At 34.5% G+C, this 27436-nt stretch overlaps 1 protein-coding gene across 1 annotated transcript; it reads right to left on the reverse strand.

Moving 5' to 3' along the window:
• LOC108662413 lies at positions 17972 to 18768 on the reverse strand. The gene is made up of 2 exons (XM_018122760.1): positions 18535 to 18768; positions 17972 to 18442 (listed from the first exon to the last, which is right to left on the reverse strand). The coding sequence occupies exons 1-2, from the start codon at positions 18766 to 18768 to the stop codon at positions 17972 to 17974; spliced, it is 705 nt and encodes a 234-aa protein (XP_017978249.1).

The following is a 27436-nucleotide window of genomic DNA, read 5'->3' on the forward strand; positions in this document are numbered from 1 at the left end:
TTCTTCACAAATTCCTATGCTTGCAAAATTTCCTTCTATTTTCACATGATATTAGAGCACCAGGCTAGGGTTTAATTGAGAAATTTTTTTATAGAATTCTTTAAGAATCAACAATTTAATTGATTCATTCTTTTTCAATTTCAGTTTCATGATGTCAATTTCTTCCAATTCATTAAGTTCTCTCACTGATTGAGGATCCACATTCTTTTTTTTCCTACACCGTTCAAAGCATCATGAGTTCTTGATTATTAAACCAAAACTCATTTCAAGTAATTATTCTTCCTGGAGTTGATCATTCATTCTTGCCTTATCAATCCCTAACAAAATTGGTTCATTTTTTTTTCTCAAACGAGGATATTTAATTAAGTATAAGTTGGACAACTTACAACATCTCATATGATGAGATGGTATCAACATCTTAGTCCCCTGATAACAGTATAGTATAATCAATTCAAAACATACAACACCTCACTTTGACCTAGACAAATTAATTTGACATCCATGAACCCTAATTAATCATATATTAGACAGATTAGAGATGAATAAGCACATATATATATATACTGCTCTATTGAGCCCTGATTCAATGAGAAAACCTTGACATTTCTCAGCTTTTTGCACCAACTTGTTCTTTTCTTCCACTGTCCTTGTCTGTCATGGTATCAGAACAGGGAGAAATCTAGATGGCCATCAACGTTCTTTTTTAGTAGTAAAGAATATTCATCAACTACTAACAGAGCTTTTTCTTTTCTAGCAATTGATTCGTGGTTCTTTGCTATTACATCACTATCCAGGTTCATTTAATCTTTATTAGTATTGCCTTTCAATTTTCTTATCTTTATGAGTCTTCCATTAGCTGATAAATGATGGTTGAAACTACTAAGTCTAGAACTTAAGTTAGTACACAAACCAATACACAAATCACCCAAATCTCACAAATAGCAGATCTTCAGTCACGCTACTACTTGCATCACATAGATAACCCTGGCTCAGTGCTTATTAATCCCAAATTGAATAGCAACAACTATATAGTATGGAGTAGGTCATTTATACTCACACTGTCTATTAGAAACAAAATAGGTTTCATTAATGGTTCCATACCTAAACCTGCAATCACAGACTTTCTTTATTTGTCTGGGATTCGCTACAATAATCTGATAGTGGCATGGTTACTTGACTTGATTTCTCAACTGTTAGCCTCAACCATTTTCTTCATGGATTTAATAGTAAAAATTTGGAACACATTAAGGCAAAACTTTGCTCAACTTGATGATACCAGGGTATGCATCTTATAATATACCTTAGGAAATGTTAGTCAAGGTACTAAAATAGTTGATTCATATTTCATTGAATTCAAGGGCATATGGGAGGAATTGATAAACTACAGACCTTTACCACATTATGAATGTGGAAGATGTGATCCTAATTGTTTTAAGAAATATACAGACCAATACTAGAAAGACATGGCCTTCAAGTTTCTTAATAAGTTAAATAAGTCATTTTCTACCATTAGGTCCCAATCATATTGATGGATCTTAATCCAATCATATTGATGGTCCTAAACTAGTTCTTGAATCATCTACCATGATAGATGCTGTAGATACCAAGAAAAAAAATGAGAAAAGATGTTACCTACAACCATTGTAGAAAAAAAGGACATACTAAAGACAAATGTTATAGATTCATTGGATTTCTAGAAGATTTTAAGTTTACAATGGTGAAACCAAACTTCAAGAAAGGAAAAGCCGCAATTAACGATGTAGCTGTTGTGTGTGATGCACCAAGATCAGATAACTATAAAGTTGAATAAAACAAAGAAATAGTTGAGACTGGTTCCATGTCTCCAATATCCATCATCAAGCAACAAGTCAACAAGCTGATGGAACACTTAAATGAGAATAGTATATGCAGCAATAATGGTAAATATACTTTATAAAGCACTCAGTAGGGTTTCACTAGTCTATTCAGCCTTTGCAAGTATTGTTTTGGGTCATTTTTGTTTCAATACATCAAATCACTTGCATTTTTTGGTTTAGAAATGAAAATATTGACATGATAAGACAAAATCATTAGATTATAGAGTTTGGTGTCACTGATCATATATGTTATTCCTTAAATAGTTTTGTGTATGCTAGGGTAGTTAAGGATTGTTATGTTCAGTTACTTAATGATAAAAAGGACATTATGTCTCATATAAGAGTTGTTAAATTGAGTTTAATATTATGTCCTATGTGTACCAAGCTTCAAATTCAATCTTATTTCTATAAGTCAGCTCACTAGCACTAAGTAAACCTCTATTTTCTTTACTAATATGCATTGTGTTGTTCAAGACATTCACTACAAAAAAATAAGGCATTACCGATAGAAAAACCCATCAATAATAGTTAAAATTTCAATAGTATGTTACATTATCAACAAAAACTTCCATTGATACTTGGTTGAAAATAGAGCAATTGGTAATGGCAAATCCATCGGTGACGAATTATTTCATTGGTAAAATACCAACTGAGTGATCCGTCAATAGTTTCGTCGACAAAGGCTCAAAATTTTCGATCTTTATCTTGTAGGTAATGAGGAAACTCTGTCAGTAAAGGTACTGATAGATTAAGTTTTATTGGTAAATTTCATCGGTGAATATCGATGGAATTGTTGATGAACAGTCAACGAATTTGAAGCTTACAAGCAGTATCTGTCGACAATGGCAATAATTTTGTCAATATTTCATATGAACTCCATAGGTAAAAGAAGAATTTCATTGGTAATTGATGAATTCCATTGTTAATAGATGAATTTCGTTTGTAATACTTGCAAAATGAGGTTTTTTTTTCTGTTTGGGAATTAAATTTTGTTCGGTTCGTAATAAAATTATTATATGATATTGTTATTGATAAAGTAAACACATATATGCATATAAAAAATATGAAAATGTAATACAAATCGTAATTAATAAAAAAAATCCAATGTAAACATCAACCAATAATCTAATGCAAACATCTAATGTAAATACAAATCTCACTGAGGGAGTAGGGGTGGCTGCTGCTACTGTTAATGGTGGACAGGACGAATTTGACTACTGTGATGAGGAAAACCCGAAGGCGTCTAGTGATCCCCTCACTGTAATTGCCTTTATAATCAAGTTACTTAGTTTGTCCATAGACGTCATCTAGGTACTAAAATTACTAACTAATTATTGATATCCATTAGGCTTTGGCGTAGAAGGAGGAAGAAGTGATGCAGCGTCAGGGTCACAAGCAAACTTAGACATTAAAGTAGGAGTTAGAAGTCTCAAAGCGGGGACTTTGGTGCAAAATTCGTAAATGTGGGTTTGAGTACTATTGGGCCCTTTAATGGCTTTGGTCCATGCCTCAAGATCAAACTTTGGTTGGGTCGATGGCTCATCACTGTACTTCTACGATAAAGCCAAAGTGCATGATTCCTACAAATAGAAAAATAATTAAACTTATTAAGTTATTTAATCGGTAAGTAACATATATATCAAATATATATATATATATATATATATATATAGTATAGGAGCACATAGGTCCGTCTTTTTACACATTTCACATTTTAGCAACATCAAGACATTTTATCAAGAGCTTGTTCCCCGACACACATTTTTAAAGAAAGGTTGGTTAAAATCATTCAAATGTTTTTTGCAAATACATTCACATTCCCAAAACAATTTTGAAATGCAGGTTCACTCACCGGTATTTTGTTGAACCTTTAATCGACTATAACTTCTCTAATGGTCCAAATGGGGCGATGGGGCGATGGGGCTTCGTTGGAACCTACCATCACAATAGCGTCATCATTATGTCAATTCACATGCTTACAATATCTAAAAGCTTTCTCTTATCTAGCTTCCACTTGCCATTTAAATGGCTATCTATTTTCACTATCTTAATCACTCTAAAATGTATGAACAACCTCAACTACAAAATATTCACAAGTCAAATCTCTAGCCATTCTCAACACTATAAATTCAACTCTAATTTACTACTCACCTTAATAGCTTTGTAACTTTGAAATTCTTTCCAACAATTCTCCAAGCTATTATAAAAGCTCCCTCTTTCTCTCTCTAAAACACTTAGCTAGTGATGGAAAGTATGAAAATAAGATTTTTTAAGGGTTTTAAAGTGAGAAAGTGAAAGAGCACAAAGGTTTTATGAAAAAGTACACAAAAGCATGAAAATTGGAGCTAGAGAGAGAGAGTTATGGAAGTTGCAAAGCAAGCTTCCATGGAAGATAAAAGGAACATGAAATGGGAGGAAGAAGAAGAAGGAGAAGTTGTTGGAAGCTACTGTAGCTCAGATATTTATGCTTCAAGTTAATCCAAATTTCCATCGAAATTACCAAAATGCCCTTAACTTTGTGGCTTTATCTTCCTCCCATCCTTTGTGCAACCTTTTTGCTTTTTTGACATCGGAACAAAGTCAATAATAGTTTTGTGAGACCTTGTCAAGCTCGATTAAAAGACGGTATTGTACCGAGTGGTACAACTAAGTTAAATCGAGCCTTGAACTAATTCAAATAGAAATTCTAAGAGGAAATTGAAAATTTTGAAACCCACAGAATGGCTTAGAACAGTGATTCGGAGTTCAAAGTCCAGTTTGGAGTCCATCAGGAAAATTGACCGATTAGGGACAAAACGGTCATTTTACCATTCGATGATAAAATGGNTCATTGTGGAAATTGAGAAGTGATTGAAAAATTGAGATTTATTGGGCACATAGTTAGGGAATTGTGAAAATATGTCATTTTATTAATTATTTGATCTTTACGTATTTTTAATGAGAAATGAGATAAATAGTTGAGAATTAAAAAGAAAGTGAAAAGTGGGAGAAAATAGATATTTATTAGACATGATATGATCGATAAATATTATAATTTTTTATTTTTATATATTTTAATATAAATTAATTATATTATTGTAAAATTATGGAACCTATTAAAATTTGAGGTCTAAAGCAAGGGCTTTGCTCATCTTGCCCTAGAACTGGCCCTGAATGTTGTCATGTATTTGAAATTTTAAATTCTTGAACGCTTTGTCAAGTTGTATGTATTCAAGTGTTCTTGAGACATCAGATATGTGGTTTAAAATGTGAGATATGAGATTTTGCTAGATGAACTAATGATATTTGGCATGGAGATGACCTAAAAGAGCATTTCTCTTTCACGAGTTGCTCTTTATTCATTTTACTTTCCTTGCATTAATTTTTTATTATGTCAAATTTCGCTAATGGTGCTTGGGAACATGAATTTGGGGGGTTGGATTTGGGTTTTAAGCAACTACATTATTTGACAATGGTTTTAAGTAGTTGCATTTGGGTGGGAGCAAATACACTAAAGATTTTAAAGGGGTTTAATTTTAAGATTTTCTTTATAGTTTCTATTGATTTCTGTTGCCTACTTGATATATCTTTAATCATGCCTGCTTCACCCACCAAAGCATTTTTGGATCATTGTTAGTGTAGGAAATTTCTTCACATTTTGAGGACAATACCTACTGGGTTTTCTTAATTTCCTTGGAATTTGCTATTGTCAAAGTAGCATAGTCACTATAATATCCATGGGAATTTGGTGAGGCGGGGAGGGACAAGAGAGGTAATGTAGTTTAAATGTCTGCTCAATTTGCAAAGTGGCTCTAGCAATCATACCCTTGGCAGGACCTGCATGGCAAAAAGCTGCTATTATATGTTGTAGGGACAATAGCTCTGATTGAGCTAGAGGTCATTGCCTTTTAAAATATGACTGTATGTCATCTAGGTTGCTAATACTAAATCGCATTTTTTCTTCATTAGAAATAGTGAAATATATTCTGGTCAATAACATGATTTGCAAAAGTTTATTTTATTAATAAAACTCTAACAATGTGGCTGAAAATCCTAGGCATTTTATTTATTTTATTTTATTTTAATCATTTTTGTTTAGGATAAGCACTCAAGGAAAGGTCTTATAACAATGGTGCAGAAGAGGAAGAAGTTGTTGAAGTATTTGCGAAGAACTTACTAGGATGCCTATTGTTTTGTTCTCTTAAAGCTTGGTCTCAGAGATAATCCAGATTACTAGAACTAGAATGGTCAGCAAAAGAAGAGCTAGAGTAGAAAACTTTCAGAACCATAGTACACAACTATGTAACATCTTTTCTTTATACCTGCATATATGAAATTCAATGAGGTTGATCGATAATTTTTCAGCTGGATGGAGGAAAAATTCAATTAATTTTTTCTTTTGAGTTTTTTTCTTAAATGGGTTCCATGCATAAGGCATTTCTAAGAATAAGCCTCGTAATTTTAACTATTTTTAACCAAGAGAAATAAAATTTGGACAAAATTATCCTAAATGAATCTGACCCGTTCGTTAGGCTCCGTACCTCAGCTCGAAACCTATAAACGGGTCAAGTATGTTAGTATGGTCTAAACTCCTTAGTTCCTATCGACAGAGCGTACATCTCCTCAGAAGCAATTTTGTCAAAAGCATTCCTCGCAAGTTCAACTTTCGAGCATTTTTGCAGTGGTAGGACCACTTCGGAGTGATTATTATTAGCATAAAGGTAGTTCACATATTAAGTAGTGAGAGGAAGTTGACATTAAGCGGAGAAAGGTATAATATTTTTTTATTTTATTTTGAACAATGCGGAGAAATGGTTATTCTTCATGTTTAGGGTTTAGGTTTTTAAGCATAAACCTATACATATTGCTTGTTCATATTGATATTCTTATTGTTTAAAATTGTTGAATATAAACATGAAGGTGGTATTGTTGGTGTTGTTGGGGTGGAAAGGTGACTGGGCATGCGTGACTGGTTGATATGTATGCATTATGACTCTTTGTTAGGAATTGGGTTGAGGGTTTAGATATTGCGTGACTGAGGGCTTGCTTACGTGGTTGGCACCTTATGCGTGATTGGATTTTGGCATAGGGACACTTAGGGTTTACGTGATTGCATAAGGGTTTAAATTTGCGTGACTGATTGATAGGTCTTTGCATGATTGGTTTCTAGGTTATTACGTGAATATTGTTCAGGCATGGCATCAATTAGTGTGTGCGTGATTCAATTAGTTGTTCTTAGCATTGCGTGACTTGTTTATAAATCATTGCGTGATTTAATGTTAGTAATTGCGTGACTAATTGATAAGGCATTGCGTGACTCTTTTTGTGTGAAATTGCACGAGTGTCATAACTGCATGAAATTTATTTGTATGGCATTGCATGAGCGACATTGGGTTCATTCTGTATTATTTTGGGTCAACTGTAATGCTTTAATGTGTATATGTTGATTTACTTAATAATCCATGTTTGACACTTGCATTAATTTTTCTATTTTAGGGTTGTTTAAAAATAGTTAAAATTATTGTGAGGGTTATTTTTTGAGTGAGCTTCTGAGGAGGGCTATTTCTCAAAAATTCCTCTTATTTTTTTGTTAATCTACAATAATGGTATTAACATGACTAAAATGGGAATGTTATCTGTTTTATTTTCCAGATGGCCAGCACAGGAACAGACCAAGATAATGTGGAGTCTTTGCTTTGTGTGCCGAGGCACCGATAGGGGTTCAACGCTGGCATTAACATCCACTGTAAGTGGTCATATCTGCACGTGATATGTGAGATGCTGTGTAAAGTAAACGAGTTGGAAAACTTGAAGAAAACATGCTTAAGGCATATGATGGACATCGAATCGGAAAAGAATTTATTCTGCGCTAATCTCATGCACAACATAATGCTGTGTAGAACCAATGAACCTGACGCCATCGAGGGTGAGCTATGGTTTGCAATAGGGAAAACGAAGGCCCGATTTTCGAAGAGGGAGTTCTATCTGGTGACAAGATTGAAGGTTGGTGCCCTACCCGCCCTTATTGTCAATCCCTACGAGGCCTTTCCTGGAGGAATTCACCTACGATATTAGGGACCGGGGAATGAGGTGAAGATACAGCACGTTTTAGAGACGTTTAAGGGAGGATAGCTTCAGCATGAGGGAGACGCGACCAAGATGACCCTCGTCTTGATCATGACCAATGCTTTATTCGGTCAAGACTACAGACGATCAATGGTTCAATGGTTGCTATCGCTGGTTGAGAACATCGATAAGTGGAATGCGTTCCTATGGGGTACATACATTTGGAGTCTAACCATCAATTACATGATGAGGGGTTTTGAACCTCCAGCGATGGGCGTAGCAGAGAAGAAACGTTATCACCTTTACGGATTTATATGGGTATTTCAAGTAGTCTGCCATACCCTAATGTTTATCATTATCATTATTCTTTTCGCATAAGAATTTATTAGGTGAGTAAAAAATGATTCACAATTGATGTGCAGTTTTGGGTATTGGAAGCAATTCTTGAAATAAAAAGCTTGTTTGGAAGGCAGCGCTAATCTGGACAACTTTGGCCAAGAATGCTGAAATGGCATTGTGACGAGAGGCCTACAGGCTTCCACGCCAATATTGCAAGTTTAGAGAGATACGGCAAGGTGAGTAAAGAAACCATATTTTTTTATTTTATTAAATTTTATTTTTATTGTCATAGGGTAGCGAGGGTTATACTTGATGGCAATGTATGTTTTGGTGCAGTTGTATGCAATGAGGACGTTGAAGCCAACTGCGGAAGAGATGTTGACTGCATATTGGGCTGACATTAAGGTGAATATCTTGAGGGGCAGCAATGCGTTCCATTATGGAAGTTGAAGGGTCAGTTAGAATTCGGCCTCTAATAAATGAGAAAGATAATGGACTGCCAAGGGAAAAGTATGGTAAGAGCAGTTGTTAAGTAGAGACGCACCATGGACAATGAGGTTCATTCTCAGTTCGCTGTTGCTGAAGCTGCAGGTGCTGTTGCTGAAGCTGCAGGTGCTGTTGCTGAAGCTGCAGGTGCTGTTGAGGCGCTTGATTCTTCTCTTGTGGCTTTTCATGCTGCTTCTCCTATTGCTCCTCATGCTGCTACTCCTGTGACTCCTCACGCTGCTCTTCCTCTTGCTTCTACTACTGTCTCTCATGCTCTGTCGCGTAACCAGCCATTGCGTCCATAAATGATTGCGAACATTAAGCGAGAGCTACAACAGATGTGGACACATCGGGAAAAAGACCTACAATCATTGCAAATGAATACGTAGATGTAGATGCATGCAATGCAATTGGAGATCTAGCAGGCAATGCAGTTGGAGATCCAGTGGGCAATGCAGATGCAAATGCAGTCACTACATCAGCATATCCAGCAGTCACTGCAAGGGCTAAAGGATCGGATTGTCGATCGGTTGATCGACCGTTATGAGGTATGAGGTTTTATGTTTTTCATCACGTGAGTTATAACATGTACGATGTGTACGCTGTTCTAATGTGTTTGATTTTTTCAACCGTTTAGGGTCAATTAATTGGTGAAGAGGATGGTGCATGCGATAAAGAGGGCAGCGATATTGGGGTTAATCTTGACGATGTAGGTGGCATAAATCAGTCAATTGCATCGGCTCAAAGCTCACCTCCCACTACCTTGATTGAACATTATCCGACGCTTATCCCATCTCCACTAGAGGCAGCCCAGTATTCTTAACACACACTTTCTCTCGAGGCTCCACCTCTATCTGAGGTCGAAGAGGCACCTCATCTTGCAAGTAATCAAACTATAACTTCCACACGTCCTGCTCTTGTCCCAACTCCACCAAAGGCCCCCCTCATGGTGAGATCACACATTCTCCTGAGGCTCCACCTCGACCTTAGGGGGAAGATGCAAATGTTAGTTTAGCTAGCAAATACCTTCGAAGCCCATACGTTGACCAGCTATTAGTCCAGCACAAAGTGAAAGATGATTTGAAGGACATATATGAGTCCTTCATGAAAAAAGAGGAAGCCAAGTAAAATGATAACAGTACACGATATTAGGGTTAACGGTTTTAGGGTATTTATTCAATAGACCTTTTGATGTGGGTATTATAAATATGCAGGGTTAACATTTTAAACATTGAAGGACCGGAGGGCCTTGATTTTTTTTTACGATTAGAGATGCCGACTGAATTGTTGGACAGCCAACACATTGACGCATGCATCAGCATGTTGTGTAAGCAGGCGCACGAGCATCATCGACAACTCTACAAGCAGAGAATATGCATCGTTGACACCACCTTCTATGTAAGTATATTATATGTTAATGAGTTGTAATTATTCAAATGTATGGGGTATGTATTAATTAATTGCATCTAACTATTATGCGTAAGGTAATTGACAACTTATTTTGTTGGCTCTAAGCCAAGACATGAACCCTCCCCCGACGGAAGACATTCAAGGCGAGTCAAGCGATAATGCCAAACCATGTGCTTGAGTATGTGAAGGGTGGGAGTCCTCTGTGGGGTTTGCCATGGCACGAGGTTGACTCAATTCTCGTACTGTGCTATTTCGATGGCCATTTGGTGATAGTGCACATCAACTTGCTGAGTTGGAGTATGATGTTAGTGGACTCATCATACAGTCGAATAAAGGCAATGAAGTACGGCTTGCATGATAAGCAAATGAGTCCACTAACAACATTTTTCCCATTATATGCCACCAGGCCAGGTACTTTGTCAGCTCGCGTCATCAAAAGCGACCTTTGATGCGGATAAGGTTTAAGTTAAATGTAAAGACCCCAATACAGCAAGATTCGCACAGTTGCAGGGATTAGGTTATCGCCTTGTGGTAGTTGTTGATCAGTTCGGAGGATCATACCCTGAAGGTAAATGCCATAGATGGCCTTTGAAAAAAGTTTACCTTTGAGATTTTTGCAAATAGCATCACTAGTAAAATTTCTTAATTTGTTTATTCTTTTTCAATATGTAAATAACATTGTTCTGTGTCATGTCCATATTATTCTTTGTTGTATCATTTACATGTTTTTCTTTTCTGTATCATTTAACAAAAAAGAAAAAAGGCAATAAGAACAGTTCGGTATTCATTGATGTGATAAGCATACGGGTCCAATAAGAACAACATTGTTTTTTTCTTATTCATATCTCTATCTTAAATTCTATTAGTATTTTACCCAATTTACATGCTAACGTTCATGAGTTTGCATATGCCAACCCCTTTTACTTTATAGCCTATATGACATGTTGAATTACATTGGGTGACATAGGGTTGTAACTAGTTGATATTGAATTGCGTGAATGGTGGAGATGGAATCGCATCACTAGTTGATATTGATTTGCGAGAGTATTTGATATGGAATCATGCAACTACTAAATTTTGAATTGCGTGACTAATCGATTTGGAATCACGTGACTATTAACTATGGAACCGCATTAACTGTTAAGATTTAGAATCGCATGAGTATTTGATATTGACTCACGTGAGTAGTAAATACGGAGTGGCGTTAGTAGTTATTATGGAATCGCGTGACTAGTTATTATGGAATTGCGTTACTAGTTGATATTGAGTCCGTGAGTAGTATATATGGAGTAGCGTTACTAGTTATTATGGAATCGCATGACTGGTTCATTATAAAGTCATGTGAGTAGCAAATATGGGTTCTCATGACTGGTTATTATGGAATCACGTTACTGGTTGATATTGAGTCACGTGAGTAGTATATGTGGAGTGACATTACTAGTTATTATGGAATCGCATGACTGGTTCATTATAAAGTCGCGTGAGTAGCAAATATGGCTTCGCGTGCCTGGTTATTATGGAATCGCGTTACTAGTTGATATTGAATCTCGTGAGTAGTATATATGGAGTGGCGTTACTAGTTATTGTGGAATCGCATGACTGGTTCATTATAAAGTCGCGTGAGTAGCAAATATGGGTTCGCGTGATTGGTTCTTATGGAATCGCGTTACTAGTTGATATTGAGTCGTGTGAGTAGTATATATGGAGTGACGTTACTAGTTATTATGGAATCGCATGACTAGTTCATTATAAAGTCGCGTGAGTAGCAAATATGGCTTCGTGTGACTGGTTATTATGGAATCGGGTTACTAGTTGATATTGAGTCATGTGAGTAGTATATATAGAGTGGCGTTACCATTTTTAATGGAATCGCGTGACTAGTTGATATGGAATTGTGTGACTCACTTAATGTGTGTCATGTTCTCTGAAAAAGGGTAAGCCAATTATGATAGACAATATCAAACAATAAACCAACCCCAAGCACCATCATAACAAAATATCCAGTTGAATACCCTAAATACATGAAAGTTAAAGCACATGTTGAGCGAATTTAAAAAAAAAAACAATATACCACAATTGTTTAGTAAACAAATTACAATATCCCTAATCCAGTTAACCCAGAACTCTCAAAATATGAATCTTCATCTGCTATGCTTGACTCAGCCAGAACCAATGACAACTTACTTCTTTTTACTCTAAGGTTAATGTCGAAGAAACTCATCTGAGGACTATTTCTTTCGGCCACGCTTTTATTGCCTGAACAGTAATTTTTGTTCTTTGCATTAGAAGAGTCTCAACATTTTGTATCTTCAATTCCAACGTCTGCATTCTAACAGTTTGGTTACTGAGTTTCTCATCAATCCTCACAAGCATATTATACATCACATCATTGGAAATAGGATTTGGAATAACTCTAGATGGACCACTAGATGGAGTATCATGGGCAAGATGAACTAAGCTGCCTTCGACAGAGTTGAATGGCTCATCAACACTCAAGTTATATCCCCTTTTCACGAGCCATCCAATAGAAAGATTACGAGGCCTGCAAATGGTCTAATTAGCTAGATATATATTGCTACATATCCCTTTCTTCTTAACTAGAGTCGATATGATATTTCCATATGAAAGGGTCATCTCTTCCCATATGGCAACTCCTCTCATTCTGATGATCATATATTCTGCAATATTAAGGCCAAACTGGATTCCAATTGATTCCATTATCCATAGATCCTCAGCGCTGACATGTCTTAAATGACTGATCCTTCCCTGTAATGTGGAGGCTAGAAATTATGTACCAACCTTTCTAGTGCAAAATTCAAATGACGAGCAGAACATGAATTTGTCCTGTATGGTTTCTTTCTGCAATTACGTGGGCCCACATGGTAGACGGGTCATAAAATGGGGGAAGTCTATATTGTCCCTCGTTGTACTTCGTTCTCAAGAGCTTCCTAATATCAAAGGCAGTCACTGTAAACTCTATTCCTTCCAAAAACACGTTCAAAATAGATGGGTTAAAATCGCTAAGATTTTCAAATTCATTTTCACTCCGGCATATGCTGGAGTAAAATTCTCTAACAAAAGTCAGGTATAATCAATATATGGAAAGGTACTTAAACCCTTAAGTTTACCCATGTCAAAAAACGTATTTAAGTCACGTTCAAGGTGTACATTTTCCTTAAAGCTTTCCCAATCTACAACTTTCCCACACGATCTGATGGCATTCTCTATTACCCTATACCTAGTAGCATTTGTGTTGTTCCTAAACCATGACGACGACGACAGAGCATTACCTGGTTCAATTGAAAAACCAATTGATGCGGCAGGTAGTTCAAGAGCTAGTTTCCATTTCTTCTTTAATCGTAGACTTGAGTATTCATCATCACCCATAATTTGGTTGCCATAGTCACCGACATTGGGTCTGCTCGAAGATGCGGCCATTACTTAACACAGTGCAAGACGATTCAGCTTTAGTGGTTGAACTTAGAACTAGAGATAGGTTTAAGAGATTTTCATTGAATTATGGGTTAGGATTTAGGGTATTAAGGATACCAGGAGACAAAACAACAATGGTTTGAATAAATTTGGTTGCGTTTGGTATATTGCAAGGAATGTGATTGCTGTGAATATCACTTTGCAACATTTGGTATAACTAGGGGAAGTGATGATTACAGGGAATGTCAATGTAATTGCTAAGAGGATTACATTGTAGTGTTTGGAAATATCACTTTGCAACATTGTTTGTAAATTGACAAAATTACCCTTATGTATAAAGGGTTTCCCTGTTAACTTTCACCCATGAACTCACAAATTAACCAAATACATTTTTCGATTCTATTGATTAAATCATTTATGTCATCCTCTTTGACATCTCTACCGAATCGTTTTGCCTCAAAACATCCGAAGCCTCTAAATTTCCTAATTTCGAAAAATGAGTTACAGAACTAAATGCACAAAGGTGACTCACAACAGTGGTGAAGGCGACTCTGCTGGTGTGAAAACATCGTCAGCCTCAGTAGTGAGTTCTTTTTTGCAAAATTTCACTCATCCATCGCACGTTGAGAAATTCAACGCCAATTTCACCAAATGCAAGGTAATGCCTGGACGTATAATTGACTTTTATTATTTAAAGTTAATTGATTTCTCATACCTTGCGAACTTTGAAAATTTAGGGTGGACACATTATTTACAATTGAATAGGAAATACTATAAGCATTTGGTCTAGATTTTTTGCTTCAATGCAACACAAAAATATGCTGATCGAAAATCGGTGAGGTAGTGAACCATGACGATACGTTTGTCACCCATGTCATAAGACAACAGATCTTTATTACTCATGAGCAAATTGAACAAGTCCTTCACCTTACTTCCCTCCAAGAAGATCTCCGCTATGTCTTTGATAATGGGAACCTTGGGTCGGCGTTAATCTACCCTCCACCAAATGAGAGAGGCAGTGCTAGTTGCACAAGGCTATATTTCTTTGATTGAGTCTTGCACCTCATCATCACTCACACTATTCGTCCTCACCGCTTGAATTGCTCGAATGTCACCACAGAGGAGCTTTGGTCTTCATTTAACATCAAATTAAACCACCATATCGACCTTGCTAAATTCATCATGGATGACATGCTTCGGACCATTCAAGGTTGCATGAAAAGCCTACTTTACAGCATGTTGATTAGTGAGATCATAGGCTACTTCAAAGTTGACACTCGTTATGATCCATCCAAAAACCATGCTTTGTTCAATCCTATCGATGACCATAGTATTAAAAAGCTAGGTTTTGAGTTCAAAAACAGCAGTTGGGTTAGGAAGGGGGCAGTTGATAACCCAGAATTTGATGAGGAAGGGAATAAGGGTGAGCCGAGTACATATCCAACGAGCCCGTCTACTTCTCAATCTTCTGCACCTATTTCCACCATATTTAATGTTGAGCAAGCTTTCACTAGACTCCTTTCATTTATGGAAACAATGGACTCTAGGTTCACTACCCCTATGGAATTATTGGAAGCGCAGAATCGTGACATGTTATAGCTCCAAAAAGACTTGAAGGATCAATTTCGCTCTCAATTTCCACCACTATCATGAGTTTTCACTGCATACATCTATTCTACTCAGTTTTTTGACTGCTCGTTTCCATGGCTACCTGTGCATCAGATTTTGGTTGTATTTACAAACATTTGTATCTTTGACTCTAATTTTTTTTTATGATCTTAGATATGTTATTGATAAAGATAACCTCGACTCTGCCTTTGTTTATCCTCCGCCTAACGACCAAGGCTGTTCTAGCTGCACGAGGCTCGATCTATTTGATCGTGTCCTCCACCTCATCATCACTCACACCATCTGCCCTCACGGCTCTAACTACTCCATGGTCACCCAAAAGGACCTTTGGTTTCTCATTCATGGAAACCATGGGCTCACACATGATTGTGCATATGGATGTCTTAGAGGCCCAAAACTGGGAAATTTAGCAATGCCAATGAGGCTCAGAGGAAAATTATCGTTCCCATTATTCACTGCCATAGTGATCTCCATGCATCATGCCATTTTGCATGTTTTAAGCTTATTGTAGACATGTTAATTCGAATGTTTATTCATTTTGCTTTTTGAATATTTTCTTTATGTTCTCGAGTGTAAATTAAGAATTTTTTTACATTGTTGGATTTTGTAGATTTCTTTAATGTTTATCTCAATGATTTGCTACATATATTTCCTATGTTACTGTTTGGGTTAATGGTTAGGTAAGTATGGTATCTTGAAGCCTCGAACAACATACATATATATTACATTGGGTTGCCCATGGCTTTTGAACTATATGTTTAAGAGTAACTTTGTTTATTATGGCCAATAGCTTTATACTATTGGCAATAACAAACAAAGTGACTCTTAAACATATAGTTCAAAAGCCATAGGCAACCCAATGTAATATATATATATGTTGTTCGAGGCTTCAAGATACCCTACGAACCTAACCATTAATCAAAATAGTAATAGCAGAAATATGCGTAGCAGGTTGTCAAGATAAACATTAAAACAATGTAACAATTGTTGAAATGCAATGTAATGAATCTATTAGCTTTAACCAAAACAGTAATGAAGCTATTAGCTTTACAATTGTCGAAATGCAGAGTAACTATGTTTATTTTTTATTCATATCTTTTGTAGAAAGATTAAACTATTTACATTCCAAAGTTCATGAGTATGCAAATGCCAATAGCATGACTTATGGAATGTGTGACTAGTTGATAAGGTATTGTGTGACATTTTTATAAGGCATTGTGTGGCTAAATTCAATTTTTGACTAGTTTTGAGTCATTATTAGGGGATTGCATGAATGGCGTGCAGTCATTGCGCGACTTGTTGATAAGGTATTGATAACTCTCTAATATAAAGTTATTTCAATTTAACTTTGATAATAATTTACCTTAGTTCTTGTCAGTAATGCATAGAAATTAGTAGATTTTATTTAATTATTTTAAATTAGTTAGTTTAGGTTAGTTAATCTAATCATAGTTAATTTTATGCTTAAATTGGCGTTAATATGGTTAAGATAGGTATTAACCATCTTACATAAGGTAGAAAAATTATCCACCTTAAACTATTATTTTAAATCCAACAGGGAAGACACAATAATCCATCTTCCTTAAACCCTTTATTCCCCTTCTTGACTAAAGACCCTAAACCCTTATACTATAGCTATCTAAACAATGCTATTATTATACATATTTTTCTAGGCAAAAATTTGAAGCAGGAGGGGAAAATCAATCAAGAAAATATTATTAAATATTCTGTGCTTTAATTTAATTGTTTACAAAGAAAAACAAATTACGAAGGAGTACAATGCATTTAATGATCCCACAATAGAATCTTAAGAGGCAATTATATCTTATTGCTGGTTGTTGTTAGAAGTCAGAGTATCATCTCTAGACTCTGTCAAACACAAGTTCCAATATTATTATTCAATGCAAATGTCAATGGCCAATTCAAAACAATCCCTAACAACTAACGTCTTAAGGGCCACTATCTTCAAGTACGACACCTATAACGTTCTTAGAGTTTGTAGTCCACATTGGACAGTAGTTTCATGAGTGCTTGAGTTGTCTGCAAATTGCACATGCCTTGGGTCATCATCGTTGTCAAGCAGTCGGTTGAGTAGATAATGTTTCCCGGTTTATCAATGGACTTGCAAACGGAGTTCGACAATTTTGTCTATTATGGCCATAGCTCTTGCATTGTGAACATCTACGTCATCAACTGCCTTCCTCAGCTGATGGAATCTTTTTCCTGCTAGGTCTTCCCCGCTTGACCTCGCCAAGTTGGTGGCAAAACGATAATTTATTGAACGTCATGGGGGATGTCCCACTCACTAGGATGCCCAACTAAGGAAATAGGAATTGCATATCCTTCCACCCAAGATCGAGTCTTGTAATAGTTCGAGCAGAATTCAATGGCTGCACATTTGCACTTACTACCAGGGAATGAAATCATAGTTGCCGAACAATGTAAAAATTCAATTCATCATTCACAAAATAACAAAACATGATTATTCATACCTTATTGCCGTTATGGCATGCATGCAGGGGAATGATCGGTCTGGAACTCACTGCATGAACACATCTTGGTGGAGAGGTTGACCACTGTCTCTTTAGTCTCACCTATAACTTGAAACTCCACTCAATTGATTGGTTGTATGAAAAAGCGACATGCTTCATTGAACCATCTGTTCAACAAATTGGTAGCCTAAGGGCTAAGGGGAGTGGTCAAATTCAATCCCTCATTGTGCTGGTCATGGAACTAGTGTTGAAACATGCCTCTGATGCACTCGATCAAGACTGTTATTGGCATTTTCTTGCATGCCTCAAGCAGGGGTTAATACACTCTGCAATGTTAGATGTCATTAGCTTGTATTGCCTTACTAGTGACCGTGCACGTGCCCATTTCTTAGGGCCTAATCTCATAAGGCTATCATAAGCAGGTTTGCAAAGTAGTTTCAGTTGATTCATATGTCTGTTAAAATTGGTGACCTTATAGCAGTTGGCAGCCAATGTGAAAATCACAGTAACATCTTCGCACTTGAACTTGTTTTTAACGTTTTTCCCTAAGTGGTAATTACATAGACCTTGATGAGCATCCTTGTACACTTTCTCAACTGCATTCTTAATGCCAAGATGCTGATCAGAAATGAACATTACATTTTCAGGACAACCAATCACACTATGCAATTGGTTAAGAAACCACGACCAAGACTCTTCGTCTTCCATGGGGGCCAATGCCAAATGCAACTGGATATATTTGCTCATTCGTATCTTTGCATACCACAACAAACAGAATACCCTTGAATCTGCCTTTCAAATGTGTGGCATCGATAACAACTACAAGCCACATTACAGCATTGAACCCCCGGATACATGACTTGAACGCCTAGAAATAATATTTGAATCATTGTTTCCCATCCGTAGCGACACCCCGTGATAATATCAGGATTTTCACGTTCCAACATATGGAAATACGAAGGGAAGAGTTGGAATGACTCTTCTGAGGGACCGAACACAAGACTCTCTGCATACTCCTTCAATTGCCAAGCCTTACCATATAAGCATTGCAATCCCCATTTTTGATTCATCTCTTCCATTATTTCCTTTGGTCTCAATGGGGTTACATAATTTCATTGCACCCTGGTGGAGATAAGCTCACCAATTAACCTTACGCTTGTAGTTCGGTACCTACATTGCAAACCATCAACAGTACACGTGTATACCTTCTAGAACATCCGAAGTTGCCAATATTCTCCCTCAGGCAACTTTATTGCACGCAAAGCAAACTTGCATGTCGTCTTTTTACAATTAACCTCAAAACGAGCATGACATGACCTTTTAACTCTAACCTCAAAATGTTTTTTTAATGCCAACATGCTCAAAGCTCATTTCAATTCGGACTTCGATGGAAACACTTTACCGCGATATAAGTGGTCATCTATTATTCTGGATTCCTCAATCGCCACTGTTTGGAAGGATATCATATCTACCCCAAGAATAATCCATTGACGAGATACCCCTGTATTTACCCTCTTTTGATCACTGTCATCGGGTGAACGAATGCAATTCTCAAGTGCGATGGCGTCGTAAATAGGTCAGCACCCTCAACATTTTCTAATTCAACAGTTGTGGCATGGTCGTCGAATTCAATCTCTTTTAACACAACAGTTATGGCATGACCTGTACTGTCATCTGCATGATTGCAATCTGGAATAATGGTGTGCTCACCCTTGTCGTCCTCTGAATAGTCATCATGTTCGCCAACATAATCATCTTCACAGTCATCATGCAACTCATCGTTCCAATCCACCGTGTCATACTTTTCAACATCATCTTCAATCTGATCAGATGCATCATCATCACTCACAACCATCACAGTGTCATTTGCGAATGGCAATGGACCCACTGCATTTTCGAGCGACAGTTGTATTTGTTGCAAAGTACCAAGTATTTCGTTCGATGCGCATTCCGATCGAAATTGTGCAGACATCATTTGTAGACACCTCATGTGTGTGCCGAGCTGCTCAAACTCATGAGGATACTTCAAACATGATTGCCATGGTTGTTTGTTAGGAAATGCATGGTGTGGTATGTCAAAATAATTAACATTTTGTTGTAGGTGATTACTATGTTGGATACCATGTGCATGTTGAATATTGTTTGCATTTCATGCCTTAACTGTCACAAACACAACAACTGCCCTCTTATCTCGCAGAATACTTACTACATCTTCATCATCCCTGATAACTACGCGCGAAACCCCTGTGGCATGACTGAGCGATGCATGTAGCTTGATTTCATTATTATGTGAGTTGACCCCAACAACCTCTTCAACCAGCTTCACTAGGCCCGAAAATGACAAATCACTCCCAACACCCCTCACTCGTGTCTCACCACCCTTGTAAGTGTCATCGACCCAATGACCACTGTATGTAATCATAAGCTTCACATTTGGTAGGCCACTGAAATTTAACAGAAAATAAGTGTCACAATCAATCAATTTATCAAAAATTACCCCTCAATGCATAAAAACTACTTACGCAATGCCTAAGTCACATTTGGCCGATCGTTGAAATTTAACAGAAATTAAGGTGACGTTTCGTACTTTACAATATAATGTGATTGCAGGGAAAATAACATTACAGTATTTGGTATTCAAACAAAATAATGATTAAAATGCAGGGAAGATAACATTGCAGCGTTTGGTTTACAAGTACTTTGTTGGGAATGTAATGTTAATTTTCAAAATTACCCTTATTTATTAAAATACAAGTTTAATATATTTGTATTTTTTATTGTTAATTTTTATATAATATCATCTCTTAAATATATTTTTAATGTCATATATTTTATCTTTAATTTTTATTGTAATATTATATATTTTATTTTTATTTTTAATATAATTTTTATATTATATATTTTATTTTAATTTCTTTTACCTATATTATATAAATTTTAATTTCTTATATTTTATNCTAATTCTTATATTATATATTTATTTAATGTTTTTTATTTTAATTATACTATTATAAAATATTTTTAACAAAGTAATAAAGTTGAAGAGTAAAAATGTCTTTAACAACATTGTAGAGTGCAATGTAATGTGATTACACTGATTTTAGACTGCAATCACATTACATCCCTTAGCTATAATGTGATTGCATTACAATCCTACATTACAGTGGTCTGTTGCAAAACAAACACTGCAATATAATCTAATGGGACACATTGCAAGAAATGTGTTCTCACTTTCCTCATATCAAACGCTACCTAGGTGTCGCAATGTCTAATACACATTCATGAAATGGCTCAAAACTAGTGAACAAGAGGTGAATTGCACAAATCATGCACCACCAGTCTTGTAATACCTAATAATAAGTCACTCAATGCGTAATATCCATTCACATTATGCCAACATAACCAGTCGCATAATGGCCCGCTGTCATGTAATGCATAACTATAGGTCACGTAATATACAAAAACCAGTCACGTAATGGCCCTGTCATGTAATACATAACTATAGGTCACGTAATATACAAAAACCAGTCATGCACTGCCTAAAAACAAGTGACCAAAAGCCTCTAAACAAGAAATGAATTGCACAAATCAGTCACGCATCGCCAGTCTCACAATACCTAAGAATAAGTCACTCAATGCCTTATACCCACTCACATTATGCTAACATAACCAATCACGTACTGGCCTAATGTCATGCAATACATAACAACAGGTCACGCAATACATAAAAACCAGTCACGCATGCAATGCCTAAAAACTAGTGAACAAAAGCCTCAAAATAAGAGATGAATTGCACAATTCACGCACCACCGCTCTCACAATACCGAATAATAAGTCACTAAATGCGTAATATCCATTCACATTATGCCAATATAACTAGTCACGTAATGGCTCAATGTCACACAATACATAACAACAGGTCACGCAATATATAAAAACCAGTCACGCTATGCCTAAAAACTAGTGAACAAAAGCCTCAAAACAATAGATAAATTTGCACAACCTAGTCACACATAGGTAGTCTCGCAATACCTAATAATAAGTCACTCGTTGCCTAATATCCACTCACGTTATGCCAACATAACCATTCACGTACTGCCCCAATGTCACGCAATACATAACAACACGTCACCATATACATATAAACCAATCACATAATGTCTCAACAGAAGATATGCATTATACAATTCACGCAGCCCCTATAACCCAATCTCCCAATACCTAATATTAGGTCACGCAATGCCTAACATCCACTCATGAAGTTATTCAACATATTATAACTTAAACGAAGAAAAGAAAAAATGTGCTCAATGAAAATTAAAATTTTATTCATTAGATTTTCCAAAATAAAAGGAGATAATACAAAAAAAAAAATGAACCATAGTTCCTTTATTCCTAAGTTCATCTATTATTTCATATATCTTGGCGAGAATCTTGTTGTTGGCTAGGATATCTTTCTCTAGTTCATATGTCCTGACCATCAGCTTATCCATCAGGGCGCGCATCTCTTCCCGGATTTCTCCACTTGCTCCCTCAAGGCAACCATCTCTGACATGTCCTCCTCCTCGAAGGCAGCCTCTTCCCCAATCTCGACTCTTGGATGTTTGGATGCTACTATAGAATTATCTTATTTTTACGATAATTGAATTTGATTAAAATGGTTAATGGTTCCTTTTATTTATTGGCATGAATGCTGACTCTTTGTTTTGTACACCAATATAAGTGCAATTAAGGAGGGCTAAATTGGTTATTAAGTACCTGTTCGGCCTAGTGTTTCATCAGCTTATCTACCTTTTAAAAGTAAAAGCCAGGCCAAACATCATTTTTTGAGAAATTCTTAATAAAAATAGCTTTCTTAAAAGAATAAAATTTTTGAAAAAAGAGCTTAAAGAAAAGCTCGAGGGAGGAGCTTTCTCTTCTCTTTTTTTAAAAACATATTAATTTTTCAGAAAATTACCTTATCTCGATCAATCTCTCTCTACAAAAACTACTAAAAAAACCAAAATACCCAACAATATAATATCAAAATCTAGAATTTTTTTGTTCTTATAGAGATTAAGAGAACAAAAGTTCTAAAATTTAAAACTACATTAAGATACTATTTAAAAGTTTTCTCTCTTTTTCACTACTCAAAAGGATTTTAATGTTACATACATCGTTTCCTCTTTTTTTTTTTTTTGAAATTTAAGTATCATGGTCTGATTGCTTCCTAGATCAACCAAAATCTAATATAATACTATTGCTACCATACAAGTATGAAAATTGTTCCGTTTCTTTATCGATTTCTTTAATTTTAACATATAAAATTATATATAAACTTCTAGCATTACATTATAGCTTGTTAGCTGCTTGCAGATGACATAAATATCATTTATGGTAATTTTAACTGAAATTAAAGCTTATATAATTTATTTTGTTAAACAATTTACCTAATACCTTTAGCCTAATTCTCTTCTTTTACAGAATATGTTTTAAAGGGGGCTAAATCAGTAGATAATCACCTTCAATATTAGGTAGATAAAGTCACGCAATGCCTACAAACAAGTCACACAATGCTCAACAAATATTCAATCACGTAATGCCTACAAACAAGTCACGCAATGCTCAACAAATATTAAATCACGTAATATTCAGTCATGTAATTCCTACCAAAAAGTCACGCAATGCTCAACAAATATTCAGTCACATAATATTTAGTCACGTAATGCTAAATAAACAGGTTACGATTCCTAAAATCCAGTCACACACCCTAATATCTAGTGACGCAATGCCTAACAAACATTCACGCATCGCCTATAAACTGATTGATTTCGCTACTTCCAGCCATATTTAAGTTCCAAACTCATATAATTTACCCATCAACTTTTACGTTCTATGAATAACCCTAAATAAACCCAAGAACCCATAACAAATACCTTGATGCCATCTCTGCACTTTGGGATCTTGAGAAAGTTGGATGGCGATATAGACCTCGATGGCGTTGGAGAGCTAGACAGCGAGATATATACCCCGATGGCCTTGGATGGCTAGACGGAGGAATAACTAAATCGAGATTTAATTTTGAAATTTTTATTTGAACGGCGAGAGAGGAGAAAGAAACCGGGACCACTGAATTTGGATTAAATGCTTTAAAGGGTATTCTTGTCAAGGCTTGCCAAAAATGATCTAAAAAAAGTTAAAAGTATATTAAAGGTCATTTCTGAAGTGATCTTATCTCAAAGGTCATTTCTCACAATTTTCTCATTTTTTACATCATTGGTTTTTGAAACACCTTCTATACTTGTAGGAAATGATTGTAAGGTTATTTGAGTTCTGAATTAATAGCCAAAGTATGCAGGGGAAGTGCTGAAGAAATTATTCATATGTTTCTTTTAATAAAATCCTATTTCAATATTCTTGTTGCTCTAGCATGACCTCTTTTTTGGGCTTTCAATAAGGTGAATTTTACAGTAATCTTAATTTTACTGTAAGATCAATTAATATAATTTTTAAAAATATAATAACAATCAATTCAATAGGTTAGCAAGTAAAAAACATAATTAATTAATAAACTTATCCATAACTTAACTAATTTATAAACTTACTTATTTTATATTAACAACATAAGTAATTTTTAACCTTATATATTTTATTTTTAATGTTATTTAATTTTTATTTATTTTTTACCTTAAAATATAAGAATATTATTATTTTTAAGATTAATATTATATCTAACTAATTTAATACAATTAAAATTATTATTATGACTTGTTACTTTAAATTTTGCATATTTATGTTAACATTATATCTTTTCAATACTTGCCCGGATCAATTTGATTATCTTTTTAGGAAAAACAAATATATAATTAACAATAATAATCTTATTATTTTTTAAAAAAGTTATACAATTTTCAAAAATTAAAATATTTCAAACTAATGTATTGTTAACATTAATGATTTTTTTCATTTGTGCCAAAAATTTAAAATCAGTAAATGTCTTCATATTGAAGCCATAGGATTTTTAAGCATTTTCCATTGAGTAGAGGGATTTCATTTTTTTTATTATCCTTTTAAATTAGTATTTAACATTTAATATTATAAAATAATTGGTCACTATCGAACAAGGATGTGAAATTTAATATTTATAATAATAATAATAATAATATATAATATATAGTACATTAAAAAGAATTTTTACCGTAAATGATTATAAGTTATGACTTGTAATGATTTTTTCCCCCAAAATTTTAAGATATCAGGTAGCAATTTTGTCAACAGCTTTTGTGATTATTGTGAGGCGACAAGACCCACCATTGTATAGCATTGTCCAACGTCAAATTTAAATTACACAAAGATTTGGCATATTCGGAATTAAAAGTCAAAAGAGTCGTTATCAATTTTCTTTTTTATTTAAATGTGATTAATCGCTTAATTATGAATCTTAAATTTGACATAAATTTAATTAAAAAATAAATTTCAATCTGCGAAACAGAATTAAGATTCGGAAATATAATTACAAGTGGAGAAGATATTAACATTTATGCAACGTTTATGTAAAGAACGATACCAATTAATAAGTAAGAATTTGAGATACTAAAATGTTTAATATTATTACCGTGAAAATGTAGTTAAGGATAAATATGAAACGTATGCATGATGCTAAATTAGTATTAAAATATAATTCAATTTCGTATAAAAAAACCTTATCGTTTCATTAAATAAGCTATGATTTTGAAGTCTTAGTTAGTGATAAGAAATGAAGATTTGTTTGATTTCAACCTAATTATATCAAACCATATTCATTTTGAGAATGACTGATGAATTAATAAATATATTATCAAATCTTACACATGCATATATAATTTTTTTAGTATTCACTTTTATTCTGCTTGATTGATACTTTTAATATTTGTTTTTATGTTTTTAATAAAAAAATAAATTAGCAATTGAGAACATGTGAATTTCTATAAATAATAAATTTTTTTATAAACTTCGTAATTTTAATTATTAAATAAAAATTATGTGGCACATAAAAATTATAGAAAAATAAAAAATTAAAAAATATGTCTTCCATATTTAGAGTATACATTTTCCATCTTCCTTCCAATTGCTTTCCAGCAAGCATTGCTATATCCATGTTTGGGAAGAACAACAAAACAAAATTGGCAGGCTACAATTCAAAGAAAAAAAATGGATTGATTGTTTGAAAAATAAATGATTTATATATATATATATATTGTGTAATAATTCTACACAAATCTTCATCTATATTTTATCCTCATTATATTTTCAAATTGCTTAAAAAACTACATTAATAATGCTAAATAGATAAAACTTTACTTTTTTATATTAATATTTGTGTATTTTTAAAAATATTCTGATTTGTTACTTTAAAAATGTAAACTGTCTATCAATAACTAGTGATAATAAACATTATATAATTAATATCTGAATTTATATATTAATTAAATATTTGCTAGTGATAATTCATTAAATATTTGTTAAATATTTTATACATTATATAATTTTATCCTCATTATATTTTCAAAAATATTGTCTTTGCATGCCAAAGATAATAAACATTGTTGTACATATGTTGTTAGTAGTTCACACTCCTAACCAAAGGCAGCCTTCATTTATTAAACCATATTCATTTGTAGATGGCTGGAAACCAAAAATATTGTCGTTGCATGCAAAAGATAATAAATATTGTCGTACAGATGTTCTCTAGTAGTTCACACTCCTAACCAAAGGCAGCCTTCATTTTTTTACCAAACTTTTAGTATTCCTCAAATGAACAATTACGGTTTTGGAAACATGGGAAATTGAACTGTAACTACTCTTTAGGTTGTTTTGACATTTTAGTCGTTTTATTGATAAATAAAATAAATGATAAGTTTCTTATAAATAATTTACTTATTTATATTTAAAAAAATATTATCATCGTCGAATAAAATTTTTTTGAAATACTATTATAAATTTTTTTTATTTTTTTATTTACATATTATATAAAATTATTTTTTATTTTAAATTCTTTTAATTATCAATAATTAAATTTAAAATTTTAAATTTTAAAAATTTTAATTTTTAATTTTTTTAACTTTTAATCTCTTAATAAAAATTAGTTAACTCCACCCCTGCCTTCAATCCTATTCAGCAATCTCTTTTTTTGTTGAAAAATATCGCCAAACTCATCCTGACTCCACTTATTCAAAGCGGCGGTAGTAGAAGTAATAGATTGTAAAAGGGAATGACCCTACGTCCAGGCAGAACAAAGCACTTTCTCAAAATTCTGATGTGTCAACGAAGCCGCTTGATATCTGAATGGCTTATTTTCCTTGGGCAAGGTGGGGTAGTCATAGAAAAGTGAAAAAGCACTGGATGATGATTTGAGCTCAGGCAAGGCAGATTTACTGTTTTGGCTGCTGGCAGCTTTTCTTGAGCATGACAATTAATCAGCACCCTATCTAATCTTTCTCTGATAACTACTTTCCCATTCATTTTCCAAACCCAAGTAAACCTGGCACCAATGGCCACCATATCTAACAACCCACATTCCTCCCATCGATCCATGAATTTTTGGGCCCTGTTAACACTAAATAACGAACCCCCGCTTTTCTCTTCTACACGGGCAATGTCATTAAAATCACCTATCACCACCCAAGGCAGATTTAGCATAGAAGAGAAACTTTTAAGATCATTTTAGAAAGCCTCCTTATACTTGCAATGGGGTTGAACATAAAAACAAGATAAAACCCAAGAGAGATT

The sequence above is a fragment of the Theobroma cacao genome, chromosome 6 (genome assembly GCF_000208745.1).
Source record: "Theobroma cacao cultivar B97-61/B2 chromosome 6, Criollo_cocoa_genome_V2, whole genome shotgun sequence".
NCBI lineage: Eukaryota > Viridiplantae > Streptophyta > Magnoliopsida > Malvales > Malvaceae > Theobroma > Theobroma cacao.

What these genes read in the sequence shown, in the direction of transcription:
- LOC108662413 (XM_018122760.1), bottom strand. Translation starts at nt 18,768, where the DNA reads ATGGAAGAGATGAATCAAAAATGGGGATTGCAATGCTTATATGGTAAG. An exon ending in TTCAAGTCATGTATCCGGGG is followed by an intron (nt 18,443 to 18,534) that starts GTTCAATGCTGT and finishes TGGTATGCAAAG; the next exon opens with ATACGAATGAGCAAATATAT.